At 50.4% G+C, this 21,690-nt stretch overlaps 1 protein-coding gene across 1 annotated transcript; it reads left to right on the forward strand.

Annotated features, from left to right (window-relative positions):
* The first annotated feature begins 16,003 nt into the window (after positions 1 to 16,003).
* Positions 16,004 to 16,792, forward strand: LOC141021760 (uncharacterized). The gene is made up of 2 exons (XM_073497614.1): positions 16,004 to 16,530; positions 16,768 to 16,792. Exons 1-2 carry the CDS (start codon positions 16,004 to 16,006, stop codon positions 16,790 to 16,792), a joined length of 552 nt encoding a protein of 183 aa, XP_073353715.1.
* The last annotated feature ends 4,898 nt before the right edge of the window (positions 16,793 to 21,690 follow it).

Consider the following 21,690-nt stretch of genomic DNA (forward strand, 5'->3'; position numbering starts at 1 on the left):
CTCATCAACAACGACCATGTACGTGAAGGCTTAAGCCCTTGTGCCGTCCAGTTAATCTTGTGCTTAAGAAAGACGGTAGTTTTCGCATGTGTTCGGATTGTAGACCCATCAACGCTATCACCATTCGCTATAGGCATCCCATTCCATGCCTTGACGATATGCTAGATGAGCTTAGCGATGCCACCATTTTCTCGAAAATCGATCTTAAATGCGTCTATTATCAAATCTGCATACAAGAAGGGGATGAATGGAAAACCGCTTTCAGAACCAAATTTGGCTTGTACGAGTGGTTAGTTATGCCTATGGGTTTATCGGAAGCTGTCGGTACTTTCATTCGTGTCATGCATTTTGTGCTTCGCCCATACATTGGAGTGTTTGTTGTGGTCTACTTTGACGACATACTTGTGTTTAGCAAATCCCTCAAAGATCATGTAAATCATCATAGGGCCATTTTGCACACTCTCCAAAAAGAACATCTTTATGCCAATATGGAAAAATGCACTTTTGGTGTTGACAAGCTTGTTTTCTTGGGTTTTGTTGTTTCTTCAAAGGGTGTTCATGTTGATGAGTCTAAAATTGAAGCTATTAAAACTTAGCCACAACCCACTAATTGGCAACAAGTGCGTAGTTTTCTTGGTCTAGCGGGTTTTTATCATCGCTTTGTGAAAGACTTTAGCACTATTGCCGCACCGTTGCATGCCTTGAGTAAGAAAAATGCACCCTTTGTTTGGGGACCTTCGCAATCTACCGCATTTGATGAGATCAAATCTTTGCTTACACATGCTGAGGTTCACTGCGATGCTAGTGGAAATGGTATTGGTGGAGTTTTGATTGAAAAAAAGAGACCCATTGCATACTTTAGCGAAAAAGTTTCCGACGCTCAACTTAACTATCCCATCTATGACAAATAATTGTATGCTTTAGTGCGTGTATTGCATGTTTGGGAGCATTATCTTCGCCCACATGAATTTGTCATACATACTGATAATGAGACACTTAAGTACCTTAAAGGTCAAACCAACTTGAATAAATGGCATGCTAATTGGAGTGAATTTATTGAATCTTTCCCTTATGTGATCAAGTACATAAAGGGCAAAGAAAATGTTGTAGCGGATGCTCTTTCCTGCAAGTGCATGTTAGTTACTCAACTTGCATTGAATGTTGTTGGTTTCGAACATATCAAAGACTTGCATGAGCATGATGTTACTTTTTCTACTCCTTATGCTAAGTGTGTGACGCATACTTCTTGGGAGCGATATTATATCAAAAATAGTTATTTAATGAGAGCTAACAAACTATGCATCCTCGAGTCTTCTCTTCATTTGTTACTTTTGCAAGAGGCTCATGGAGGAGGACTCATGGGACATTTTGGATGCGACAAGACTTTTTCCACGCTCTCCAAGAACTACTTTTGGCCCAAGATGTTCCGCGATGTCTCACGCTTCACCAACCGGTGCTCTACATGCTGCAAAGTTAAGTCACAAGCCCAATCCCATGGTTTACATATGCCACTTCCTATTCCACATCAACCATGGGAAGATTGTCGATGTTCTGGGAATAGGGGTCCCTAGACTTGCCTCCCTGTGGCCCACGGCGTGGCTCCACTAGCGGCCTGGTACGGCCCATCTTCACCAGCAAACACTCAAGACCCTCGCGAGGGGCCAAGCCTCGCGAGGCGAACGACACAAGACCTCCTCAGGGGCAGCCTCACTAGGCTGGCTTGCGAGGAGCGGAGAGATCAAGGCAAGCGGCACCTCGTGAGGTTCCCGTCACGTGAGCCATGACGACCAAGGCCAGGCGGGCGCCAGCGGGCGTGGAGTACTGGTTTCCTCTTTGGTGCTAAAGGAGCAGGCGCAGGCGAGGAGTCCCGAGGCATCAGGCAAAGCTTTCCATATTGGTGCGACGACACCAAGACCAGCAGGACGGCAGGACGGAGGTCACCGTGGAGCCCATGATGTCGTCACCGCCAGATCCTTTGGCAGGCGAAGACCACCTTTTGTCAGGATAGCTTGTACTAGTTGTCCCCCTTGAAAATGGCCGTTGTGGGATCCCTTCCCGCCTAATATTTGGGAAGAGGACCCGGGCCCCTATAAATAGGACTAGCCACCACCATAGGAAAGGGGGACACGGGAGGGAAACCAATCTGGGATGGGATCCATTCCATCCACACACGCACAAGGTTATCGAGCTCAAGGACACCTCTCCTCAGGAGGTAGTTCTTCCCTTGTACTTGTTCATCCCAGCCTGCAAGGAAATCCACCACACCACATTGGAGTAGGGTATTACACCACATTGGTGGCCCGAACCAGTATAAACTCTTGTGTCCTTTGTTCTTCGGGTTCGGCAAGCTAAGCTTTGAGATTGTGGTGAGAGCGTGAGCTTGTGGGAGAGAGATCTTCGTGTGCACCCTAGAGTTCGAACCTCAAGGGTTTTGCCGGAACCCGCAATCCGACAAAGATATTAGCATGGATTTTGTGCTAGGATTACCTAGGACTCAAAATGGCAAGGATTCCGTATTTGTTGTTGTGGGCCGATTCTCTAAAATGGCAAATTTCATCACATGCAATAAGTTTGATGATGCTTCACATGTTGCAAATCTCTTTTGTAGGGAAATCTTGAGGTTACATGGAGTGCCAAAGACAATTCGGACCAAGACATCAAGTTCCTAAGCTACTTTTGGAAGACGCTATGCGCCAAGCTCGGTACCAAGCTAATATTCTTCACGGCCTATCATCCTCAAACCGATGGCCATACAGAAGTCACCAACCGGATGCTATCTACTCTCCTACGCGTGTTGATGAACAAGAACATCAAGGATTGGGAAGAGTGCTCATCGCTGAGTACGCCTACAACTGAGCAAGACACGCTACAACTAGCAAGTCCCCCTTCAAGGATGTCTACGGCTTCAACCCTTTGTCGCCCATGGACATCCTTCCGCTACCGCTCCAAGAATGAGCGAACATGGATGCTAGTGCAAGAGCAAGTTATCTCAAGAAGATGCATGAAGAAACAAGGTCCATGATCGAGCATCAAGTACACTGCCTCACCACCAAGCTCAATATCAAGAAGTCCCCAGTGGTGTTCTAACTAGGCGATCTCATATGGTTACATCTCCGAAAGGACCGCTTCCCCAAGGAGTGCAAGTGCTAGCTCCTTTCGAGAGCCGATGGACCTTTCAAGGAGCTCGCAGGCTACAATGACAATGTTTACAAGATCAACATCCCACGCGACAAGTATAATGTAAGCGACATCTTCAACGTCAAGGACTTGGCCAAACACCATTGTGATGAAGAAAACGATCTGCGGACGGATCTCTCCCAAGGGGGAGAAGATGCGGAGCATCCCTCAAGCATCCCCATGGATATCCCGTCACCACCGCAAGCACGAAGAGGACCAATGACAAGAGCACGCGCCCATGCCGTCGAAACTGAGGTTAACTCTTTTCTCTTTGAGGTTTGTTCGGATTCACTTGAGAATTGGGTTCTACCTCAAACGGAAATGTTGTGCATTCTTAGGTACAAAGAAGAAGTCCATGAAGAAGCTAGGAGGGAGACCCAAGCACATATGGAGGAGGAGAAGGAAGAAAACGCCCAAATGCGAAGCAAAGGAGGGCCCTGGACTACCCTGGGTGCCTGACCACCAGCAGCCCGGGTGCCAGGCCCTCCTCTACGGCCGGCTGGACGAGTCCCTGGCCGCTCTAGGTGCCCGGCCCCTTCCTGGGCGCTGGCCTTGGCCGCCCCGGGTGCCCGGCCTCCTCCCTGGGCGCTGCCCCCGCCACCCCTGGGTGCCTGGGCCATCACCCCCGGGTGCCTGGCCTCCTCTTGGGCGCGGCCCCAGCCCGCAACGGGTGCCCGGGCCATCAAACCACCTTCCTTTTTCTTTATCAATAAACAGACGGGGTATCACTTACCTTTGTTCTCTTCGAGCTGCCTCTTGGTGAGGCCGAGCTCTTCCTCGGACCGCTCAAGGTCCTGCTTCAGTGCGGAGACCTCCGCCGTGCGAGCGGCAGTGGCCAGCAGCAAAGCCTGCTTATTCACATAGACATATTCTGATTAGACTCCTGAGATTATTATTTGATCCTCTGTTCGGCCTTTCTTTCCGAACACCAAACAGAGCATCAGGGGCTACTGTCTATGCTGTAACATTTTCTCATAAATTGATTACTCACCTCAAAGCCTGTTAGGAGGCTGGCACAGGCTTCAGTCAGTCTGTTTTTGTCGGACCGAAACTTCTTGACCACCGCACTCATGATAGTGCGGTGCTCTTCGTCAATGGAAGCGCCGTGAAGCGCTTCCAGCAAATTATCTGATGCCTATGGATGGACAGAGGCCATCAGCACAGACGGCTTGCCCCCCTTGGCGAGGGATCGCCTGACAGAATCCGGAACCACTGGAGGTTCCGGCACAGTATTCGGCTGGGGGCTAAACTTGCTGCCCCCGACATTAGAGCCCGTGGGAGTCTTGCCCCCCATGCGCCCAGCGCCTGGAATGTCGCCTTAGGGCGCCTCCGGAACTATCTCCCCTTGGTTCAGTGCCTTTGAGACAACACCTCGATGTCGTCCGTAGGGCGGGGGGAGGAGGCGGTTGGGAGTGAATCGCTGTTCATCTCCGACTGGCCCAAAGACTCATCCGAAGAGGATACATCAATATGGGCTTTGGATGGACTGCATGATCATGTTTGGCATGATAAGAAGCAATAAAATAAAACATACCAAGAACTATTATGGTATCCGGATACCTACAACTTCGCCAGGGGCTTGTCCCTGGGTAACCACTCCTCGTCGCTGAAGGCGGCCGCTGTGGAGCAGTCCGGAGGGAGAGTCCTTACCTTCTTGGACCCTTCGGCCTCCCCAGATGGGGCGACCTTCCTTTTCTTGTCTCCCCCGGCTGTGGGGGGGAGAACTTTCCTCTTCCTCCTCTTCGTTTTCGTGGGAGGAGGGCGCCTCAGTGTTATCGGACGATGAGTCCGATACAACCTTGCGCCGGAGACCTTTCCTGGTCCCCGCGGCCTTCTTCTTGGCCTTCTTCTCCGGCGCCTCATAGGGCGCCGGAACCAACATCTCCGTTAAGAGAGCCCTTGCTGGATCTTCGGGCAGTGGGGCCGGACAATCGATCCGCTCCGTTGTCGCGACCCAGTCTTGTTAAATGGCGTGGAGGCTTAGACCCCCCACATGATTATACTGGGGAAAGAAACATCTTATGAGATATAAGGAGCTTACCGGATTGGCAGGGCGCTTTGCACTGAGTCCGCGATCCTCGGTAAGGGGAGGAGGTACCTCGGTGGACTTGAACAACACCTTCCAGATGTCCTGCTGCGTCGTGTCGAAGAGCTCTCGCAGCGTCTGGTGCTTAGCCGGGTCGAACTCCCACATATTGAATGCCCGTCTTTGACACGGGAGGATCCGGCGGAAGAGCATGACCTGGACCACGTTGACAAGCTTGATTTTCTTGCCTAACATGTATTTAACGCAGTTCTGGAGTCTGGTCAGCTCCACTAATGAACCCCAGGATAGGCCCTTCTCTTTCCAGGAGGTGAGCCGCATGGGGATGCCGGATCGAAATTCGCGGGCCGCCACCCAGTTGGTGTCACGTGGCTCGGTGATGTAGAACCACCCCGATTGCCACCCCTTCACGGTCTCCACATAGGAGCGTTCGAGCCAGCTGACGTTGGGCATTTTGCCCATCATGGCGCCTCCGCACTCCACTTGCTGGCCGACCACCACCTTCGGTTTAACGTTGAAGGTCTTCAGCCACAGGCCGAAGTGGGGCTTGATGCGGAGGAAGGCCTCGCACACGACGATAAATGCCGAGATGTTGAGGATGAAATTAGGGGCCAGATCATGGAAGTCCAGCCCGTAGTAGAACATGAGCCCGCGGACGAATGGGTGGAGGGGAAATCCCAGCCCGCGGACGAAGTGGGTAAGGAAGACAACCCTTTCGTGGGGTTCTAGAGTAGGGGCGATCTGCCCCGCGTCTGGGAGCCGGTGCATGATGTCTGCGGCCAGGTATCCGGCTTCACGGAGCCTCGTAATGTTCTCCTCCGTAACGGAGGAGACCATCCACTTGCCTCCCGCTCCGGACATGTTTATAGTGGTTTTGCGGAGAAAATGCGAACTTGGGCGCTAGAGCTCGAGTGCGCGAGAATGGATGGGCGGGGAAGGAGAAGGCGTGACTGAAGAAGAGGAGTCCTTGTCCCTTTATAAGGGCGGAAGAAACTGTGCGCCTCCCCACCTGCCTGGTAAACTCGCTTATTCCCCAAGCGCCGTGATTGATGCCGCGGTTGGGTTACCCACACCCGTATTGATGAGAATCCCGTGATAAGGGGACACGATCTCTGCTTCGACAAGACGTGCCAAGAAAACCGCCTCACAATATGTGCAGTAGCTGGTTGAGAAAAAAGTTCGAATAATGACCGGGCCATGGCGTGATGTCACGTTATGAAATTTGTTAGCAGATTAGATTTGTGGGATATTGTACTCTCTACGGTGGTATAAGGAATTTGTTTTGCAGAGCCGGACACGATCCTTGTGTTCAAAATCTTCTATGGAGTATTCGGAGGAGGAACCCGCCTTGCAATGCCGAAGACGATCTGCACGCCGGACTCATCGTCATTGAAGCCTGGTTCAGGGGCTACAGAGGGAGTCCTGGATTAGGGGGTCCTCGGACAGCCGGACCATATACTTTGGCCGGACTGTCGGACTATGAAGATACAAGATTGAAGACTTCGTCCCGTGTCCGGATGGGACTCTCCTTTGCGTGGAAGGCAAGCTTGGCAATTCGGATATGTAGATCTCCTCCCTTGTAACCGACTCTGTGTAACCCTAGCCCCCTCCAGTGTCTATATAAACCGGAGGGTTAGTCCGTAGGACAACAATAATCATAATCATAGGCTAGCTTCTAGGGTTTAGCCTCTACGATCTCATGGTAGATCAACTCTTGTAATACTCATATCATCAAAATCAATCAAGTAGGAAGTAGGGTATTACCTCCATTGAGAGGGCCCGAACCTGGGTAAACATTGTGTCCCCCGCCTCCTATTACCATCCGCCTTAGACGCACAGTTCGGGACCCCCTACCCGAGATCCGCCGGTTTTGACACCGACAGTGAGCGTGCCCTCCCGTTCTGCAAACTGATGAAGAAGAAGGGCCCGTTTGAATGGACTCCGGAGGACGAGACGGCCTTCCAAGACCTCAAGAGGTGCCTCACCAGCCCGCCGGTGATGGTGGCACCTCGCCCTCTTGAGTCCCTGGTGCTTTACCTGGCCGCCACACCCCACTCGGCCAGCGCGACACTCGTGGCAGTCCGGAAAGAGCGCGCGGATGCGGGTATGCGGTGTGGCGCCCCGCGCCCGACCACGCCATCGCCGCCTCAGGACGGCGCTCCTGAGGCCCCGACTACCCCACCGGACGGCAAGGCTCCCGAGGCCACCTCGTCTCAAGAGGGGCAGGACACCGTCGACGCCTCTTCCATCATCGGGCACCCTGTGTACTTGGTCAGGATGGTGTTGCGTGACGTGCGTGCACACTGCCCCATGCCACAGAAGCTCCTACTCGCGCTCCTCGTCGCCTCCAGGAAGCTGCGCCACTACTTCCAAGGCCACCCCATCAAAGTCGTCTCTGCATACCCCCTGGAGAAGGTGCTCTGGAGCCCCAACGCCGTGGGAAGGGTTGCTGAGTGGAACATCGAGCTGTAGGCGTTCCAGTTGGAGTTTAGCACCACCAGGGTCATCAAGGGCGCGGCCCTCGCTGACTTTGTGGCGGAATGACTGATGCCCCTGACCAAGGAGTGCGCGAAAACCGTTCCCTCATGCCCAGAGACGAGGCACCGGATGGCTGGGTCATGTACTTTGACGGCGCGTTCGCACGACAGGGCGCGGGCTAGAGCCGTGCTCATCTCACCTACCCAGGACAAGCTCTACTACGCCATGCAACTCTGCTTCCAGCATGGTGAGAAGGTGATGCGGAGCATCCCTCGTTCATCCCCATGGACGTTCCGTCACCACCGCAAGCACGAAGAGTACCAATGAAAAGAGTCCGCGCATGCGTCATCGAAACCGAGGTTAACTCTTTCCGCTTCGAACTTCATTCCGGTTCACATGAGAGTTGGGTTCTACCTCAAATGGACACTAGTGCATTCTTAGGTACCAAGGACAAGACCGTGAGGAGGTATGGAGAGATCACCAAGTCCACATGGAGCCCCAAGGAGAAGAAGGAACTCCCAGACGCGGAACACCGGAGGCCTCGGACCACCCCGGGCGCCCGCACCCCGACCACCGAGTGCCCGCACCCCAACCACCGGGTGCCCGGCCCCCTCCCAGGCGCCACCCCGAGTGCCCGGCCCTCAATCCCGTGTGCCCGTTCTTCTACTCCCCGACGACCCCGGTGCCCGGACCACTTTACTCCGGGTGCCCGGACTCCACCGAAAGTGCCTACGTGCATCTTGGGCTAAATAACCCTTATGCCCGCATTTTCCTCTTATTTCGTCCCTAGACTATAAGTACTCTTCCCCTAGCTCATTAGAGAGATAGAAAAGTATATGTGAGATTTTGAGAGAGCTTTGCTCATCTTTCTTCTCTTGGAGATCATGACCTCCTAAGGGAGAAGATCCTCTTGTGGATATCAAGGAATCCTCTTGGACAAGGATCCCCATCATAGGTTCATCAAGACCTCTTTCCTCATAGGATTGGGATGAACTAGTAACCTCTTGTATCTTCTTGTGTTGTATTTGGACCTTTGTATCTCTCTTTGTGTGATTGGATCTAGCACATGTGTGATTGGGTTAAGTCAATTTGAGTGCTCCTCTTGTGTTCCCCCTTTGTGTTCTTCTTGTTCTTGGGGATTTCCCCTCCAATTTGTGAAAGATCTCCATCTAGGGTTCCACTCTACAACATCTTGGTATCATGAGCCATGGTTTCTCACGAAATTGGAGCCCCCCTTCTTGTTTTCTAGCCTAATTTTGTTGTGTTCTTTCCCAATTTCGAAAATTCCCCACCAAAAATAGCCCAATTTTTTTTGTGATTTGTTGGTTTGATGAGGTTTTGTTGGTATTGATCCATGGATTTGCTTGGTTTCAAGTGTATCTATCCTTCCGCCCTTCCATCTTCACCTTTCCCTCCATGAAATCCACCAATTTCATCCATTTTCCCACAAATTTCCACCCAATTCCGTGACCGCCGGGCACCCGGACCCCCCCCCCCCGCCCATCCACGCTGACCACCCTGGGTGCCCACACCCCTTACCCCCGGGCACCCGGACCCTCGGGCTACTTCTTCAGCCCAATCCCGCTGACCACCCCGGGTGCCCGCACCTCTGCCCCCGGGCACCCGGACCACCCAGAATCAGGCCACCAACAAAAACCGTTTCATCCATAACTTTCACTCCCGAAGTCCAATCTTGACGTTCTTTAGCTCGTTGAGTAGCTATTGACATGCCCCATCCATCTACATAGGTTCCAACATAATTTGAATCCATCAAAATTTTGGCATTTTGGCATCTTTGCTTAGGCCATCCACCATATCATCCTCAAAACCAGCATAGCTTTCCGCACCCTAACCCATTTTGCTTCATTTAGCATTTGTGGTTTCTTGAGTTGTGGCTTGATTCTCCTAAGGTGTTTCGGCTACTTAGGGATGGTTGCTTCATCATCAACCACCACCACCACTTCCGCATTGCTAACTCCGGAAGAACCAACGCATTCCGCTACCACCATTTGACATTTTCCTTTGAGATTTCGAGTTTGCGGTTTTTCCGTTTCCTAGGGTTCAGCTAACTAGGAATGGCTCGACATCGACAACACGGCCGCTCAACTTTGACAAGGATTCGACATCGACCACCTTCACCATTTTGAGACCCTAACCGTAAGTAAGAACGGTAACCTTTATATCATCTTGGTATCATGGTATCCCGTCATTGTATATTCCACTTGCCATTACATTGTTAACCCCTTAGCCCATTTTGCGTCACCATCCTATCGAGACTAGCCATTGAGTATTGCCGGCAATGTTACTTGTGCATATTAGTGATCATCAATTTACACCTTCCATTGAGTACATGCCATATCATATTGGCATCATCTTGGTATCATAGTAGCATCCCTCGTGTCACAAGATTGTTCCCGCATATACACAATAGCTATCTTGGTTTGTGCATTTCGCATAAGTGGCCATACAAAAAAGAAAAGAAAAAGAGAATAAGCTTTTAAGAAAAAAGATAGAGCAAAGAAGCTTGTAAGCAAGAGCCATAGCATCACCACATTGCATACCATACTACCATATTGATCATATTGGATCATCGTGTGCGAAAAACCGGAACATCATACATATATAGCATACTTGCGATAAAATGTTGATACATTTTGCGTCTTATAGGTTGTGCACAAGTGTCGTATCCACCTTTTGAGCAATCGTGCTAGCGTCTCTCTAGAGTTGTGCAACATGAGCATTTTCCGTGGATTCCACATTTTGTGCTCATACCTTGGTTGCACGACTCCATTTACCTATCCGTGTGTGTGACCCATTGCTATTGGACTACTTGTTTCACTTGCGAATTTGTGAATCTTTTCCAACATTATTGACTCTTGCTAACATTTTTCATCAAATTTTTGTGCCACTATCCTCACCGAGCTCCACCAAAAGCTTTACTTGTGTAGGTGTGAGAATTGACAAGATCCGGTGCCAATTGTGCTATTTCCTTGTTACATTATTGAGTGATCATTGATCCACCTTCAACATTGGATAAGGTACATTGGTCTAGTTCTTTCCTTTCTTCCAATCACATTTGCTCGAGTCTTGTGATGGATAGGCAAGGCATTTCATCTCCGGTCTTCCACGACAATGACGGTGCGAACAAATACATCACCAAAACGTTCATCTTGGGACTACAACGAGCAATGCAAGGCATTGAGCGACTCGCCACCGACATTCGCCAAAATGAAGCAAGGAAAATGGACTACTTTGACACCAAGTTGGACAAACACATGGATCAAATATGAGACATGGTGGCCAACTACAAGTCTTCTTCCCCTTCATTATCTTCAAGGTGGCGACGCTCAAGTAGCTAGCCAATCTTCGGAACGCCATCGAGCTCAAGCACTACAACACCATCAAGATGAATATGCTCGCGATGCGTACACCTACAAGTCCCAAAAAGCTCTACATCAAGCAACGACCAAACTTCATGAGCACAAGAGAGGACCACGAGACAAGCACCAACAAGACGGAGCTACGACTACTACCAACACTTCGGCATCTTTGCCTTTGGACGTACGGCATCTTCGCCTAGTTCCCATGAGTTCGCCTACATCGACATCTTCAACAACAAGGTGACCACCTACAAGCGAGGGCGACACTTCCATCATCGGAAGCCCCTCAAGGAAGATAGCCGAGCATGGGAAATTCCCTTCGGTCATGGAGATGAGCAACAAGGTGCCACATCATATGGGCCTCCTACAACAAGACGACAACAAGACGGTCGAGCAAGGGCCATCCCCCTGGACCACGGCGACAAGCACAAACCTCTTCCACAACATGAAGACGGTGCCAAAATGGGACTCATACTCCGAGTCATGCTACGAAACCGCTCATGAGACTTTCTCTTTGGTCTCGGAGGAGAGTGATGACATATGCCAACATATTGTGAGTGAGAGTGCCTTCACCACTAGCCCCATATATGACGAGTTGCCCCAACTCCCATATGAGGAGAGCCACCACCACCACTTGAGTGATTTGAGTGACTCCACCATATGTGACATTGAGTGCACCTACCTTGAGGGAGTGAGTGAGCCACCACCACATAGAGAGAGTGAGGTAGTTGATAGGGCATGTGATGTCATTTCAGTTTCTAACAACTTAACCTCCACCTCTATTATGTCTTCTCATTTGGTTCTAGGTCCCATATATGATGACACGCCGATCCTCGACGACTTTGTCCTTCCTTTGGACATGACGATGGCCATGGTGGACTATGATGAACCCTCCACATGGTTCCATCAAGATGAAGATGACCACCATTTGGTCTTTGCCACCTCACCTACACCACATGAGCAGATTGAGAAAGATAAAATAGGTGAAGGTGATGATCTAGTCCAACTAGTGGACATTCTTGACATTGATTGCTTGCATGATGTTGATCCACCTATTACCATGCTTTATGCTAGTTCGACTTCCCCATGTGATGATTTATTGCCCATTTATGATGAGTATGATGATTGCCACGTGGAGTCTATTATGTGTGATGCCATGTTACATAGGATTTCTTGTGACTATTCTCTAGGTCACATCATGCTTGATAATCCGCTTGACTTGTCATATGCTATGCATGAGATCAACAATATGTCATATTTGCAATCTCATCATAGTGAATATTCATATGCCATTAAAATTAACCCAATTTGCACATATGGCATAGATGACAAGCGCATGGTTATTGGCATTTGTTTTTCTTGTGTTGATATTGATATGCTCCCTTTGCATCATTTATCTCATATGCCATGCCATCACCAGCTAGCTTCGGATATGCATTGTTTTGGATGTTGTCCATTTTCTCCATATGATGTTTCCAAAATTGCTCATGAGGAGACCCCCATAGTTTCCCCATACATGTTAGGAGATTTTGATCAATCCCATCCATTGCATGATCCCAATAATTATGTGCACAATATACTCCCCATGAATGCTCATGCTATTGATGTGCCATATACTTGCATTCTCAATTTATGTCCCCATCGTGTTATGCACAATAATTATTCTTTCATGATGGATGACATGTTCTTATACCATGCATCAAATTTCTTTAAGCGATGCTTATTTTGTGCTAACCAACACATGCACATGCCCATCATAATGGATGATGTGTACATTTACCACGCACACAATTTCTTTGGTTTGTGTCTCTTTTGTGTAGGTACACATTCTACCTCGTTAACCTCACACCCATGAGTTTACGAAACGAGCTCTAGAGAGCAATGATGATTTGGGATACCGTGGATTGTTTTTACCACCGCTCCCTTTGCACAAAAACTTCGTGCATTTCTTCTACATGGCCCTCACATGCCTATGGGTTATATACCACTTCTCAATTTATGCCCATATTGCCATGTTCACTTTGCATGATATGCTCATCTCTATACCTTTGCCATGCATTTGTGACCCATGCTTCACATTACACATGATGATTAATTCTAGTACTTGTGTGTGTATTTGCAAGCTTGGTGGAGATATTGCTTGTTCTTGCCATGTTTCCTTTGTGATCCATTCCTTTGATGATACATTTATCTTGCTTTGTGATCGTGCTTGTGATATGTCATGTGCCTTACCTATGCCTATTATTTGCTCACATGACATCATTGCATGATTTCCTCTACTATGTTGCATCTTTGCACTACTAGCTTGAGTGACTTGATTGCCTCACACATGATGAACAATTGCTCTTTCTGTTGTGTTGAGTGCCATGATTTTGGTGTTGTGAATGCTTCATATGCATAACATAGACCATTTGTTGAGCGCCTTATGCATGCTTGCTATGAGCTTGAGGTAGATGGTTATTCTCTTGACACACATATTTGCATCGCCACCTCACATTTACATGCTTGTTTACATGATGTCTTTGATTTTGCTCAATTTATGTGCTTACAAGACATGTCACAATCCCTTGTCACACCATATGTTATGCTTGATGACGACACTTGTTTAGTGACTCACCTCTTCAATGCTTGGTTTTGCACTAACACTAACCACATTTGTTTTTCCAAGTGTTTGTTGTACTATCTCCTTTTGAAGGAATCACAAGACGGTGCGACATTGGAGAGTGCCCATTTCGAGCTTCAACATGATAAGTGTTTGGCGGTCGTCCACTTCTCCTCGGCGACGCCCTCTCCTTCCCATGGTGATGAAGATCACGATCCATAGATGGATCTCTCCCAAGGGGGGGAGATGATGCGGAGCATCCCTCGTTCATCCCCATGGACGTTCTGTCACCACTGCAAGCACGAAGAGTACCAATAACAAGAGTCCGCGCACGCATCACCGAAACCGAGGTTAACTCTTTCCTCTTCAAACTTCATTCCGATTCACATGAGAGTTGGGTTCTACCTCAAATGGATACATTGTGCATTCTTAGGTACCAAGGAGAAGACCCTGAGGAGCCATGGAGGGATCACCAAGTCCACATGGAGCCCCGAGGAGAAGAAGGAACTCCCAGACGCGGAACACCGGAAGCCTCGGACCACCCCGGGTGCCCGGCCTCCTATGCCCAGGGTGCCCAGACCCCCGTCCCCAAAGGCCGCGGCCCCTCTGTCCACCCCAGGTGCCCGCGCCCCGACCACCGGGTGCCCGCGCCCTGACCACCGGGTGCCCGGCCGCCTCCCAGGCGCCACCCCGGGTGACCGACCCCCAACCCCGATGACCCTAGGTGCCCGGACCACTTTACTCCGGGTGCCCGAACTCCATCGAAAGTGCATGCGTGCATCTTGGGCTAAATGACCCGTGTACCCCCCTTTTCCTCTTATTTCGTCCCTAGACTATAAGTACTCTTCCCCTAGCTCATTAGAGAGGATAGCAAAGTATTTGTGAGAAATTGAGAGAGCTTTGCTCATCTTCCTCATGGAAATCATGACCTCCTAAGGGAGAAGATCCTCTTCTGGATATCAAGGCCTCTGCTTGGAGAAGGATCCCCATCATAGGATCATCAAGACCTCTTTCCTCATAGGATTGGGATGAACTAGTTAACTCTTGTATCTTCTTGTGTTGGATTTGGACCTTTGTATCTCTCTTTGTGTGATTGGATCAGCACATGTGTGATTGGATCAAGTCAATTGGAGTGTTCCTCTTGTGTTCCCCATTTGTGTTCTTCTTGTTCTTGGGGATTTCCCCTCCAGTTCGTGAAAGATCTCCATCTAGGGTTCCACCCTACAACAGAAGGTCTCCAACAACATAGCGGAATACGAGGGCCTAATCATGAGCCTCAAGGCCGCGGTGGCTCTGGGGGTCAGGCGTATCATCATCAAGGGCAACTCTCAGCTCCTCGTCAACTTCTCCAACAAGGAGTGCAAGCCAAAAGACGAGCACATGGAGGCATACCTTGAAGAGGTACGCAAAATTGAAAACTGATTCTTGGGCTTGGAATTGCAGCACGTACCACGTGGCACGTACCAGGAGGCGGACGACATCGCAAAGAGGGCGTCCCGACGCAAACCCCAAAAGCTTGGCCTCTTTGAAGAGCGGCTCTTCAAGCCATCAGCGGCTCCCCCACTATAGGCCTGGCACTGCTTCGGGAGGAACCGCCCATGGCACCCACCTCGGGCGCCCCAGCCTTCGGTACGACCTCCGTAGCTCGCCTGCTCCTCACGCTCGAACCTCGGGAGGGGTGCTGGACCGAGGAGTTCAAGACGATCCTACTCCGAGGCGCCTTGCCCGAGAAGGAGGAAGACGCAGAACACGTGGCCCGCCAAGCCACCGCTTACTGCATCTAGGACGGCGAGTTCTACTGAAGTCGCCCAAACGACGTCTCTCTGCGGTGCATCTCCAAGGAGCAGGGGTGTGAGCTGCTGGCTAACATCCACAACGGAGATTGCGGGCATCACTCTTCGTCGTGCACCCTTGTGGGCAAGGCGTTCCGTAGCGGGTTCTACTGGCCCATGGTGCTCAACGACGCCATTGAGATGGTGAGATCCTGCGAGGCATGTTAATTCCATGCCAAACAGATCCACCAGCCCGCTCAGGGCCTCCAGACCATCCCTCTCTCATGGCCGTTTGCTGTCTGGGGGCTGGATATCCTGGGCCCATTTCCCCAAGTAGCCGGGACTACCTCTACCTCTATGTTGCCATCGACAAGTTCACCAAGTGGGCAGAGGTGGAGCCCATGCACACCATCCCAGCTGGCTCGGCCGTCAAGTTCATCAAGGGCCTCGTGAGCCGCTTTGGGTTCCCCAACCGTATCATCACTAACAATGGCTCTCCGTTCACTAGCAACCTCTTCAAAACATATTGTGCTAACCTTGGAACGCAGATATGCTACGCTTCAATGAGGAGGTCCTGAGGGGCCTCAAGGTGAGGAGTAACAGCCAAGCCGAGCGCGCTAATGAGGAGGTCCCGAGGGGCCTCAAGGCGAGGAGGTTCAAGAAGAAACTCGAGGCTTGCGGCAGGGGTTGGCTCAATGAGCTTCAGTCTGTACTCTGGTCCATCCGCACCACCGCGATGAAGCCCACCGGCGAGACCCCATTCTTCCTTGTCTACGGGACTGAGGCGATCCTCCTCCATGAGGTCAAACATTGCTCCCCGCGGGTCTTGGCGTTTGAAGAGGCATTCCAAGACGCCTCGCGGGGGATGGACGTCGTGCTCGGGGAGGAGGGCCGCCGCCAAGCCTCGCTCCATGCCGCAAGGTACCAGCAGGCGCTGCGGCGGTATCACTGTCGTAGCATCCACTCCAGGACCCTCGAGGTGGGTGACCTCGTCCTGAGATGGGTGCTCTCTAGGGAGGGGCTTCCCAACCTCTCGCCTATGTGGGAGGGCTTGTTCAGGATCGCCCGTGTCTCCAGGTTTGGCGCCGCGCGCTTGGAGACGCAGGACGGGGTCCCCATCCATAATGCCTGGAACATCCAGCACCTCCAGAAGTTCTATCCATGACCAAGGCCATTTCAACTTGTGTACTTTGTTTGTGTCTAGTGACCAGACCAAGAGCGCTTTTGGATCCCTACCTTTATCAACACTTCATCTATATTTGCAATATTCATATTGCATTATAATATTCTTGCTTGTTCTTCAATTGCGTCCAGGAATAGACCTTTGCTGTCAGGATGATCGTGCTTCCAACACCGTCAGTAACCTCAGGAGATTGGTTCAGCGATTGCTAAGGCGCGACGTCTTCGCACATTTGTAGTTGGATTGTCAAAGTCGACTCCCACAGAAAATGATAGCTATCTCATTGAAACATCGGGACCCTTGCCTCTATCAGAAAACCTTGGGGTCCAAGCATCTTTAGCTTCAGATATGCGTAATGGGGGACAACTTTAAAGCGTGCGAATGTCGTACGGCCAAGTGCGTGATAGCCGCTGCAGAAAGGGACTATGTCGAAGATCAAGTCTTTGTTGCAGTAGTTGTCGGGCGAACCAAACACTACTTCCAAAGTCAGAGTGCTTGAGCAGCGGGCTTCGACACCTAGGATTACTCCTTCAAAGGTGGTGTTGTTCGGTTTGATCCTTGACAGATCAATACCCATTTTCCTCACTGTATTTGAATAAATCAGATTGAGGCTACTGCCTCCGTCCATGGGGACTCTAGTTAGGTGGTACCCAACAATAATGGGGTCAAGCACCAGGGTCGCTGATCCTCCATGACGGATACTAGTCGAATCATCCCTACGGTCGAAGGTGATCGGGCACGCCTACTGATGAGGACATCAATACCATTGTTACACCCACAGCCCCTGTTGCTATACATATTGGACCAATTACTAGAGCTCGCGCACGCCAATTAAATTACCAGGTACTTTCGTTTCTTGGTAACGATTCTAATGTTCATGAGAATATGATGCTGCCTAAATTGGATACATTTGTCTTGCTTACAAATGAAGGGCCTAGCTTGGACAAGAAAGATGAACATTGGAGCAAAATCAAGCATGGAGATGATGGCATGCGCAAGGGGAACAAGAACAGAGTTACAAGTGATGATTTCAGGACTTTGAAGCCACCATAATGAGTGCATGAAGGCTTGGACAAAATATACAAGATGCCACTTCATAAATTTCATCCAGAGGCTATTATAGGTGCTGTGTCACCTTATTATTGGGCCAGGCCCATGTAATTTCGAAATACAAAAGTATATGTTGTTTTTAGAGTCCGTATGTGTGGGGAAAATAGAGTTATGGTTGGTTACAGACCCCTCCTACAAGGGGCCACGAAATTCCCCCTCTTCCTCCATATATACAGCCCTTAGGGCGTCGTTTAGACTTTGGGGTTTAGTTTAGATTAAAAGTTCGCCATAGCTGCAACTTCGCGTACTTCGTTTGTGTTCAGCGACTAGACCAAGACATCACAGAACCCCATCTTGATCAATAAAGCTTTCATCTTATATTCACAATATCCATATTGCAATCTTAGTTTCTTGCTTGTTCTTCGTTTGCTTGCAGGAAATAGACCTTTGTGGTCAGGTTGATCATGCTCTGGCGTGGTCAATTGCCTCTCGGAGTTGGTTCAGTGATTGCTAAGGAGCGACGTCCTCGGACGTTCGTAGTCGGATCGTCAAAGTCTACTCCTCCGAAACGATAATCACCTTCTCATCGAAAGACGGGACACCTTTGCCTCTATCACCTACCATGGGTGAATTTCCGGGCCACTGGCTCTACGACGTAGACGTCCCGAAACGCGTGCTTCCTCTCCTTCTTTGGTATGTGCATGGCGTAGATCATATCCACAATTTTTACCTCTGGAGGGACTTGCTTCTAGCCTCCATTGTTCAACCGGCGAGGCTCGTCATTGTCCTTGCCGCGGGGGCCCTTTCCCAGTTACTCGGTAGTGAGCTTGCCAGCCTGTTTGATCACCCAACAGTTATGATTGGTGTAGTTGGCGGGCTTGTCCGAGGTGCCATGGATCTGGCAGGGTCTATCCAGGATCTTGTCTAGCGCGGTAGGTCCATCCCGTTTCCCTTTAGAGGGTTTCTTCCGCGGTCCTGATTTGGAGTTGCTGAATCCGGCATTTACTATCGTATCCTCAGCATCACCGCCATTGTGTCAACACTTGTTCTTATTGCGCCATGGTTTCCCGTTTCCGTCCCGGACTTCTGAGGTGCTGGTGTCTTCGGGATTGTTGCTTCTACGAGCTAATCAACTATCTTCGCCGGCACAAAAGCGGGTCATGAGAGAGGTAAGGGCCGACATTGTTTCCGGCTTGTCTTGGCCGAGATGACGATCTAGCCATTCATCCCGGATGCTGTGTCTGAAAGCAGCTATTACCTCAGCATCCGGACAGTCTACAATTTGGTTCTTCTTAGTCAAGAACTGATTCCAAAATTGCCGAGCTGATTCTCCGGGCTATTGAACAACGTGGCTCGGGTTATCGGCATCCGGAGGCCGGACAAAGGTGTCTTAAAAGTTAGCTCGGAAAGCATGCTCGAGTCCTCCCAGCTCCCGAGGGAATTTTTGGGTCGACTATTTAACCAGTGCCGAGCTGGTCCTTTAAGCTTTAATGGCAGGTATTTGATGGCGTGGAGATCATCTCCTCGGGCCATATGAATGTGGAGAAGGAAGTCTTCAATCCACATGGTTAGATCTGTTGTCCCGTCATATTGCTCGGTATTTACGGGTTTAAAATCTCCGGGGAACTAATGCTGCATCACCTCGTCGGTAAAGCACATTGGGTGAGTGGCGCCCCTGACCCGGGCTACATCGAGTTGGAGATCGGCTGCCATCCGGGCCCGGTGCTGCTCTCGAGCTCTATCATTTTGGTCACGCAAAGATTGGTATCCATCCCGTCCAGCGGAGGTGTATCCTCTAGATCCATAGATGGATCTTGCTTGACCTGCTCTAGTGGTCAGGTCATGTCGTAGGTCATATGGGTCCTCAGGCTGTATTGGCTCCTTGACTCTCCAGCGAGGGAGTGCAGGTAAACCTTCGGCCTCTCCAACCATCCTATCCCATCCTTGAGGGGGGCGGTCGGGCTGGTGTGCCTGAGTATGTCTGGGGGTGCGGGCTCAAGGGCCTCATCGTCGAATTGCGGCAGCAAACATCGGCCTGGGTAGCTTTTGTTTTGATCATGACGCTCATTGCCATACCCTTCCTTGGTGCTAGGACTCTCGTCCATCTGTCGTTAAGGGTATCTTGTTCGGCTTTTAGCTGCTTTTTCTTTTTCTTCAAGCTTCGGGCAGTGGCTATAGGTTGCCACATAAATCATTCCTGATCCAGCGGGTCCTCGGGGATGATGAAATCCTAGGCTCCAAGGTTGACCTCCTCTTTGGAGAGAGGAAGGTAGTTGTTTTCCTTGGAGTCATTGAGGTCTTCGGTGTTGTACTGACCCTCATGCCCTTCTGAGCCATCGAGTTACTTGTCGGGGGCGACATGGTCGCCTAGGACTTCCAAATCCTCTGGGGTACCATTTTCTTTGGTGCCCGTGTTGCTTTCCCTACCCTTACACCCCCTGGATCATCTGCACTGACGTCGGTGTTTTGGCGGCTCCTCACCCGGCTTATCACCATTATTTTTTTGGGTGCCATCGTCATTCTTCCCATTGGTGCCATCGCCCTTATCGTTGGGGGTGTCCACCATATAGACGTCATAGGTGGAGGTGGTTGTTCACCCTCTAGTGGTGGGAGGGGCAGTAGCAGTATGAGCCATGGCGTCGACATCTTCATCCATGTCGTCGACTTCCTCAGAAGTGTAGTCCAACATGTCGGTTAAATCTTCGACGATGGCTACTAAGTGGGTAGTGGGTGGGACGTAAAATTCCACGTGGCCTGCCTCAAGACCGATCAGATCATAGGTCGAGGATGGGTCATCCGTAATGTTCATTGCCTGGATCCGGGCCAGTGTCTCATTCAATAGCGAGAGGTCGGTCGGATCCGTCTTCCGGAGTCTCTCGGAGTTGACCTCTGGCGTGTCAGCACAGGGAGCATGTGCGGCCAAGGCTGACCCTTGGTCTTCGTACACTGTGATCCGATCGGAGCTCAAAGCCGTATTCAAGGTAAGGATCAACCCAGAGATGGGGTCGAGCAGGAGGTCCGAAGTTAAAGCTTCAGGATTTTCAGGCTCATCGGAGGAGGCCGAGAGCCCAGTGAGGAACAGATCGCCCTGGGCGTCAGCAATGTACGGGAAGTTGACGAACCTGATTTTCTGCTCTGGGGCGAAGCTGCCGACCTGGTCGAGGAGACTGGCCGAATCGGTGTGCAAAATGATACTGCTGAATGGGAAGAGTTGGCCGGGGATGAAGATATCCCTAGTGCGGATGCCATCGCTAATGACTAAGCAAGCCATTGCTCCTTTGGCGATCCAACAACGGAACTCTCAATGAAAACACCAAAGTCGGTGTCAAAACCGGCGGATCTCGGGTAGGGGGTCCCGAGCTGTGGATCTTGGATCAATGGGGAACAAGAAACACAGGGACAATATTTACCCAGGTTCGGGCCCTCTCGAAGAGGTAAAACCATATGTCCTACTTGATTATATTGATATGTGTCTCAAGGTTACAGAGTCAATCTACCACGAGATAAGATGAATTAAACCCTAGATGAGTAGGATGATGGTTCTTCTTCTAGCCTCTACGGACTAAACCCTCTGGTTTATATAGACACCAGGGGTACCTAGGGTTACACATGGTCAGGTGCTATCAGGGAATAAACATGCCGATTCTCCCATCTTGACTTGGAGGACATACCAAGGCTTTGAAGGTTTCCTTCCTGAACACGGAATTGCCTTATAGCTCGGCCTTCCAGTAGTTACAGAGGGGCATACCTGTCCAGCCCACATGAGATAGATTGGCAGCCCGAGGACCCCGTAGTCCAGGACTCCCTCAGGAAGTAGCGGTGAAGAATCATGCCAGCCACTCCTCTGATTAGTGACGATTGTATGACCGAAAGTATGGCTTGATTTTGCTAAACCTAGATGGTATGCGCGTGGTTGAGAACCGTGTGCTACGCACCATCAGCCGTGGTCACAACGACGGTCAATGGTGGACATGGCAGCGATCCATCAACGTAGCTGAGGAGATTAT

This window comes from Aegilops tauschii, chromosome 4, assembly GCF_002575655.3.
Source record: "Aegilops tauschii subsp. strangulata cultivar AL8/78 chromosome 4, Aet v6.0, whole genome shotgun sequence".
Classification (NCBI taxonomy): Eukaryota; Viridiplantae; Streptophyta; class Magnoliopsida; order Poales; family Poaceae; genus Aegilops; species Aegilops tauschii.

Coding starts and splice junctions, on each gene's coding strand:
- LOC141021760 (XM_073497614.1), top strand. CDS start 16,004: ATGCTACGCTTCAATGAGGAGGTCCTGAGGGGCCTCAAGGTGAGGAGT. Junction 16,531..16,767: donor AGGATCGCCCGTGTCTCCAG/GTTTGGCGCCGC, acceptor AATTGCGTCCAG/GAATAGACCTTTGCTGTCAG.